Here is a 7,498-nt window from a genome sequence, read left to right as displayed (position 1 = left end):
GACATATTTCATCACTGTGTGTGTGTGTGTGTGTGTGTGTGTGTGTGTGTTTGGGGTTGTGTAAAGTAATGTTGAGTCATGGTTATTATATGATTCAATCTTTTGACATTCGCAGTCCTAAATCCCAACAACTCTTGAAGATACTCTTCCTTTTCCACTGAGTTTTTAGTGAGAGGTTTCTTTGTCTCCACATGCAGATGCACAATGGAAACGAGAACACTATAACAAATTGCAGTTATAGTTTCTGTTATTTAAGAGAAATATTCCCTTTCTCCACCATTACCTTAAACATTTCTATTGGGTGTTTGTTTTTGTTTGTTTGTTTGTTTGTTTGTTTTTTGTTTTTTGGGGTTTTTTTTCTCCTTCAAATGTGTGACGTGGTTATAGCAAACATTAATAATGTCGAGTATTCAAATTGTCATGTCATCTTCAATATTAAACACAAATAAATAGGCTTCAGAGGGAGGAGGGGGAACGAGTGAGGGTAATGCCAAACACTGATGCTGTGTTTGCCACATCTGTGTGGTCCGTGTGATGGACCCTTTTCAAGCTCCACGGCTAAAATTTCATCAGGGTTGGGTAGGCTTGGATTACTTCTTTTTTTTTTTTTTTTTCTTTTTTTTTTTTTTATCTCTCGAGTCAAACATTGTGAACCGTGTGAACACACATATAGAAAAGGAAATATATCATTTTTAAGATCCATGAAGTATGCCAGGGTTAGTTGGGGAAACAAAAACTGAAGAAAAAAAACCAACAACAACAAACGAACTGTGTGTATTGTTTGTGATATCATCATACAAAATGATAGTGTGTGTGTAATTAAAGGAAGAAGAAAGGGAGGATGAGGTGGAAAAAGAGCGTGAAGGGAGTGATGTGCATAATATTTAGGGGGAGGGGGGGGAGAAGACAGTTTGGAATTATGACATCATTGTTGCTTTCACCTTCCTTTTTTCTTGCTTTCTCCTCAGTACAGAGCATAAAATAAGTTGTGTAGGCAATGTTGAGGACAGGAGAAGAATAAAACGTCGTGACCATGTAGAGTTTGTGCTTCATTACCGAGATTTTCCACACAGTGAGAGAAGAGAAATGTGAGAACTTGCCATGATTTCCTTTTCCCCCATCTTTAGAATCTTTAGTAGTAGTAGTAGTAGTAGTAGTAGTAGTAGTAGTTGGTGGTGGTGGTGGTGGTGGTGGTGCCACCGCCGCTGTCGTTGTTGCTGTTGTTGTTGTTGGTGGTGGTGGTGGTGGTGGTGGTGGTGGTGCCACCGCCGCTGTCGTTGTTGCTGTTGTTGTTGTTGGTGGTGGTGGTGGTGGTGCCGCTGTTGCTGTTGTTGGTGGTGGTGGTGATGGTGCCGCCGCCGCAGTTGTTGTTGCTGTTTTTGTTGTTGTTGTTGGTGGTGGTGGTGGTGGTGGTGATGATGCCGCCTCTGTTGTTGTTGTTGGTGGTGGTGGTGGTGCCGCCTCTGTTGTTGTTGGTGGCGGTGGTGGTGATTGTGTTGTTGTTGTTGTTGGTGGTGGTGATGGTACCGCCGCTATTGTTGTTGTTAGTGTTGGTGTTTTTGTTGTTGTTGGTGGTGGTGGTCGTGGTGGTGGTGCCGCTGTTGTTGTTGATGGTGGTGGTGGTGCTGCTGCTGCCGCCGCCGCCGTTGTTTATTATTATTGGTGGTGGTGGTGGTGGTGGTGGTGCCGCCGCCAATGTTTATTATTGTTGTTGCTGGTGGTGGTGGTGGAATCCCCAACAAAAGCAACAGAACAAGGTACCACCGTTATTGGTGCAGAATAGAACAACAGCTGCATGTATATGAATATCTTTGTGACATTTCTTTTATTCTTCTTTCTGCCCTTCCTTCCGTCGTTCTTTTCTTCTTCTCTCCCTCCTTCTGTTCACTCTTCTTCTCCGAAACCGATTATTTAGAAAAGAAGATGCCTTTCAAGTTTGATAATGCAATTTCCGGGGGTGTTGATTTTCTGAAGCAAAGTGTCATCGGCGGACGAATGATGGCACTGCGGTGGTTGATGATTCCAGTAATGTGTTGTCTTGTATTACTCTTTTTGTCACAGCAGATTTTTCTGTGTGAAATTCGCGCTGCTCTCCCCAGGGAGAGCGCGCCACTGCACTGAGAGCGCCATCATTTTTTTTTTTTTTTTTTTTTCTACCTGCAAATTTATTTATTTTCCGATTGAAGTGGATTTTTATACATGATTTTGCCAGGGACAACCCTTTTGTTGCTGTGGTTTCTTTAACGTGCGCTGAGTGCATGCTGCAAACGGGACATCGGTTTATCGTCTCATCCGAATGACTAGCGTCCAGACCACCACACAATGTCTAGTGGAGGGGGAGAAAATACTGGTGACTGTGGGATTAGAACCAGTACGCTCAGATTTTCTCGCTCCCTGAGCGGACGCCTTACCACCAGGCCAACACTCCACTAGAACAGCATATAGGATGATGAGTACGGGACCTAAAACAGACCATCGTTAAAGGTGTTTGACAGATTCGGACTGGCAATTGTCAGTTGTAAATGAATGGAACTGGTTTCTGAAAGCAGGCGTTGATATTGATTAACATCTAGGAATATAGTGAGATTACTTAGCATGGCGCATGTTTGTTCCAGATGAATTTCTTCCCGATGACCGTGCAGACTCGGCAACACTAAGCCCTGATTCTGATGAGGAAATGTTTGAAGGCTGTATAAATGGAAATGCTGATGTCATCAGGCGTCTTGTGGCTGAAGGATACGATGTCAATACAAAGACGCCTCTTTCAGAGACGCCTCTTCATTACGCATGTCTCTTTGGCAGTGTTAATGTTGTAAAGGTTCTCCTGGACAAGAAGGCTGACATCAACGTTGTGGATGCGTCCGGGCTCACTCCTCTGTTTTGGGCCTGTAGCAAGCAGAATCTACCAGTGATCAAAGTTCTCATAGCACGCGGTGCTGACGCCAACATAGCTGATAAGAAAGGCACCACACCGCTGATAAGTGCAGTCTGCCACAGGGATTATGGTGTTCTAGACGTACTGCTGTCTGGGCATTCTCCAGATGAAGATGATCACGAGCCCTACATAGAACTAGACGTTAATGCAGCGGACCATCGCGGAATGACACCACTGCATTATGCTTGTCGTTTTGGCTTCGTTGACGTTGTTGCAAAACTCGTTTGTAAAAACGCTGATTTAAATATTAAAAACTGGCAGAAGATGACACCTTTTGGAGTAGCATGTAATGCAGGAAGCGAAATGGTAGTCAAATATTTGCTACAGCACGATCCACGTATCGCATTTAAAGACACGGGTGCACCTCTTCATGAAGCTGTATGTGGTGGACACAGACCGATTGTAGAAATTATTCTTGACAATGGGATGGATGTGGACTCAAGGGATGTGGCTCAGTTTACTCCACTGCATGTGTCCTGCTGCAGTGGTCGTTATGAAATCGCCGAGATGCTTGTGAAGCGTGGAGCACAAGTGAACGCAAGGGGTACTGGAGGACCCACTCCCCTTCATGTTGCCATGTCAAGGCCGAATAACCTTGAAATTGTAAAATATCTTATTGAAAACGGTGCTGACGTGAATGCTGAAGATGTTGAACACAACACAGCTCTTACCAGCACACTTTTCCGTGGTGATCAGCACATGGTGAAGATTTTACTGGAAAACGGAGCAGAAGTCAATTCCAGAAACAAACTTTTTTTCGCAGCAATCAAAGCGAAAAGAAGTGAAATTGTTAGAATGCTCATAGAGCATGGCGTACAAGTCAACGATAGAGGTCAGGATTATTCCGGTACACCCTTGCACTTCGCATGCATTGCTAACAGTCCTGAGATAGCGCAGATCCTGCTGGAGAAAGGGGCCAAAGTCAACGCTGTAGATGGAATAAATATGACACCTCTGCACTTAGCATGCCATGCCAATTCTCCCGAGATAGTGAAAATCCTGTTAAAGAACAGGGCCCCCGTCAACACCAGCGATATAAAACAAAACACACCACTGCACGCAGCATGCTTAGCCAGTAGTACTGAGATAGTACAAATCCTGCTGAGGAATGGTGCCCGAGTCAACGATAGAAATGTAATGCAAAACACACCACTGCACTTAGCATGCCTAGCCAATAGTACTGAGATAGTACAAATTCTGCTGAGCAATGGTGCCCAAGTCAACGATAGAAATGTAATACAAATAACACCACTGCATTGGGCATGCCAAGCCAATAGTAATCGAACATTGCAAACCCGGCGAGAAAACAATGACCAAACCAATGGCATGTCGAGTCCTAGCAACCTTGATATTGTAAAAATACTTATTCAAAAGGGCGCTGACATAAATGCTGAAGACAAATATCACAACACAGCTCTTAGCAAGAGTGCGTACCAATGTGATCTGGTAGATTTCTTGCTGCAGAATGGAGCTCGTGTCGATACAAAAAGCAATCCTCTTTTCGCAGCAATTAGAGCAAACAGTAGCGAAGTTGTCAACAAGCTCATAGAACGTGGTGTAAAAGTCAACGATAAAACGGACGATTCTAACACACCATTGCACTTGGCTTGCCAAGTTAACAGTCCGAAGATAGTGCAAATCCTGTTAGAGAACGGGGCCCAAATCAATGCCTGGAATGCAAGAGAAAACACTTGTCTTCACATTGCTGCAAGCAATGCAGGAAGTGTAGAGCTCCTAAACTTGCTTCTCCAACATGATCTGGACGTGAACGCTAGTAACCTAACGAAAAACACTCCCCTCTCTTTTGCTTGTACACATTCAGACTGGAAAGTTGCAGAAATCCTTCTGAAAAACAAAGCCGACGTCAATACGAGAAACAAATGCGGTTTTACCCCTTTGCACATTGCTGTACTGTTAGGCTCAAAAGAGCATGTCAGTCTTCTGATAGATCACCATGCTGACATTCACGCCCAAGATGAACATGGTGACACCCCTCTTCATCTTGTTTGCTTGAATAACAGAGTGGAAATTTTTGATATACTCTTGAAGAGAGGTGCCGATATCAACAGCCGGGGGATGGGAAGCTGGCGGCCTCTTCATGCAGCGATCCTTGCGAGATCCAGGAAAGTGTTTGATCTTCTACTGGAGGCGGGCGCCATCATTGAAGCGCGTGATTATGACGGCAACACGCCTCTACATTTAGCTTGTATTGATAATGACATTTATGCTGCTCAAGCTCTGATAGCACGTGGCGCTAACTTGGAAACGCGAAATGCCGTGCAAGGTTTCTGCTTTCTTTACACGGATAAGCTCGATCTGATAACTAAATACAAAAAAGGCAGGCTTTGATAATGATCAGTTTTGGCGTCGGCTTTCATTTTGAAATCATGACATATTATCAGGCGCAAGATAACAGTGATACTGAAATGCACTTTCTTTTTCTCTATCCGTCAACGACAACTGTCGATGTCACATGCAAAGCCGGCAAAGGTACGTGCAATACAGAAGCAGAAACGTTTGGTTTAACAAGCATATAGGTGTGACGTTAAATTTTCAGGAGGTGTTGTCAAGTTCGTTGGCTTTTTGCGTGTGTGTGTGTGTGTGTGTGTGTGTGTGTGTGTGTGTGTGTGTGTGTGTGTGTGTGTGTGAATCTTTTTTTTTTTTTTCAGTTATGAAATGTAAGCAATGTTTCATGCGCGCTCTTTTGTTTTACATGTTGACCTTCCATTTAGCGATTTCGAAAAATAGTTTCTTTTCATGAAGTATTTCCAGACTGTATGAAATTGATAACGGTTATTGTAATTTAAAATTATATATTCATTACTTTTTTTTAACATGTTCCAAATAATCTCACAAACATGAATTTCCATATAAAATGCTCATCTGATTTGCTTCTTCACATATTGTACAAAGTGTTCGCACCTATGACATTCAAAACAGTTGTGGCGATTGTTGTGCGAACGAGCCTGTCCTGAAACCATTAAGATTTTTTACGTTTATGTTATCAATTTGTCTGTACATTTTAATCAAAACAGTAAAAACAAAGCAATAAACCGTTTTCTTTTCTTTTCTTTTTTCCTTTTTTTTTTTTTCAATGCAATGTCGATATAAAATTCATCAAACTACTTTCATAGCATTCTGAATTTGAACCGTCTGTCTAACCCATGTGTGCTTGTTCCATGCTCTGGGATGTCCGAGGAAGACCAACATTGATTTGGTATAATTTTACAATAATCATCATTATGTTGATGAAATTCTGCCATGAAAGGTGACAAAATTGATGCGACCATCACTGTCAGCTGAGAACTCTGGGTAATTTGATTTGATAGAACTTTGTTGTTGTTATTTTTATCGAAACGCTGTATGTTCCATTTCCCTGTTCTGTTTGGTCACTGAAGGCAATGGTTATATTAATTTTCTCACTTTCTTTCCATTGTGAAAGAAACGGGTTCACATGCTGCTACTACTTTACTTGGGTTTTAAATCGCCACATCGAGTTTTATGTATGATTTACAGCTTCGGAAGCTTAAAAAAAAATCTGTTATCAATACTTAGTAGTAGTAGTAGTAGTAGTAGTAGTAGTATCATTATTATTATCTTTTTTCTTGAAAAAAAATTCTAATAGTCTCTTTGCGTTTTAGAGGAAAATGAATCATAATTTTAGATATCGTGAATACCCAAACCACGTCCGATTCAAAGTCTAATGCTGGTTCATATCAGTTAGTTCGATTTCTGGGGCGAAAATCCGATATAATGGAGAGAGAGAGAGAGAGAGAGAGAGAGAGAGAGAGAGAGAGAGACGGAGAGACAGAGAGAGACAGAGAGAGAGAGAGAGAGAGAGAGACAGAGAAGAAGAAGAAGAATAAACATGTTATTATCGTAACTGAAATTAAGCTGAAACAGTTCTGAACCAGCTCAAAAATAAATTCCTATGATCATATCGGTAGAACCATATTTTGCTTATTGTTACCGAATAGTAATGTAATAGTAACAGTAATGTTACCGACTGATAACCAGAATACTTTGAGAAGATTGTTGAATCAATGATTATTTTTGTGGGGTGGTGGATGATGAGGATAGGGACTGGTTTCGCAACGACTTTGTAAACATAAATCTGAAGTTATTAAAGTCTTACTTCCTATGAGTTTAATTTTGTGTGCTGTTTGTAAATTTTCATTTATACTGAAAGCAGTATACAGACTGCTCGATTTCTGCTGAAATCGACGTCGTGTTGAAAAACTGATAATTTACACAATTCGATTTATAAATTTCACTTGTAGTTAGTAGAAGCTTATATTTATCAATATCATCACGTACGTTGGGGATAGTTGGTCTTCATTGGTCTGATCAGTCTGAAATACGTTCGACATAATATGATACATTTAAAATCAAGATAAATCAAACACTGCCAGACCAATACGTACATTGCATAACCAAAATGCCAAAATGAATGAAAATAGTCTGTTTTATAATTACCCGATGTATGAAAATAATCTTCAGAATAAGTATATTTTCATAACATTTTTTTTTTTTTTTTTTTTTTACACCTGACCTTTTGAAATG

General features: G+C 41.1%; 1 protein-coding gene across 1 annotated transcript in view; it reads left to right on the top strand.

Moving 5' to 3' along the window:
• The window catches only part of LOC143298620 (uncharacterized), a 10,672-nt gene extending 4,421 nt beyond the window's left edge, over positions 1–6,251 (top strand). The window contains exons 2-4 of the mRNA XM_076611501.1: positions 3,331–4,288; positions 4,985–5,219; positions 6,235–6,251. Of these exons, the coding sequence (XP_076467616.1) occupies positions 3,331–4,288; positions 4,985–5,219; positions 6,235–6,251 (1,210 nt within the window). The remainder of the gene's footprint in view (positions 1–3,330; positions 4,289–4,984; positions 5,220–6,234) is intronic.
• The last annotated feature ends 1,247 nt before the right edge of the window (positions 6,252–7,498 follow it).

This window comes from Babylonia areolata, chromosome 24, assembly GCF_041734735.1.
Source record: "Babylonia areolata isolate BAREFJ2019XMU chromosome 24, ASM4173473v1, whole genome shotgun sequence".
In the NCBI taxonomy this organism is placed as follows: domain Eukaryota; kingdom Metazoa; phylum Mollusca; class Gastropoda; order Neogastropoda; family Buccinidae; genus Babylonia; species Babylonia areolata.
The sequence above is the reverse complement of the archived record's forward strand: the minus strand, read 5'-3'. Positions and strand labels throughout refer to the sequence as shown.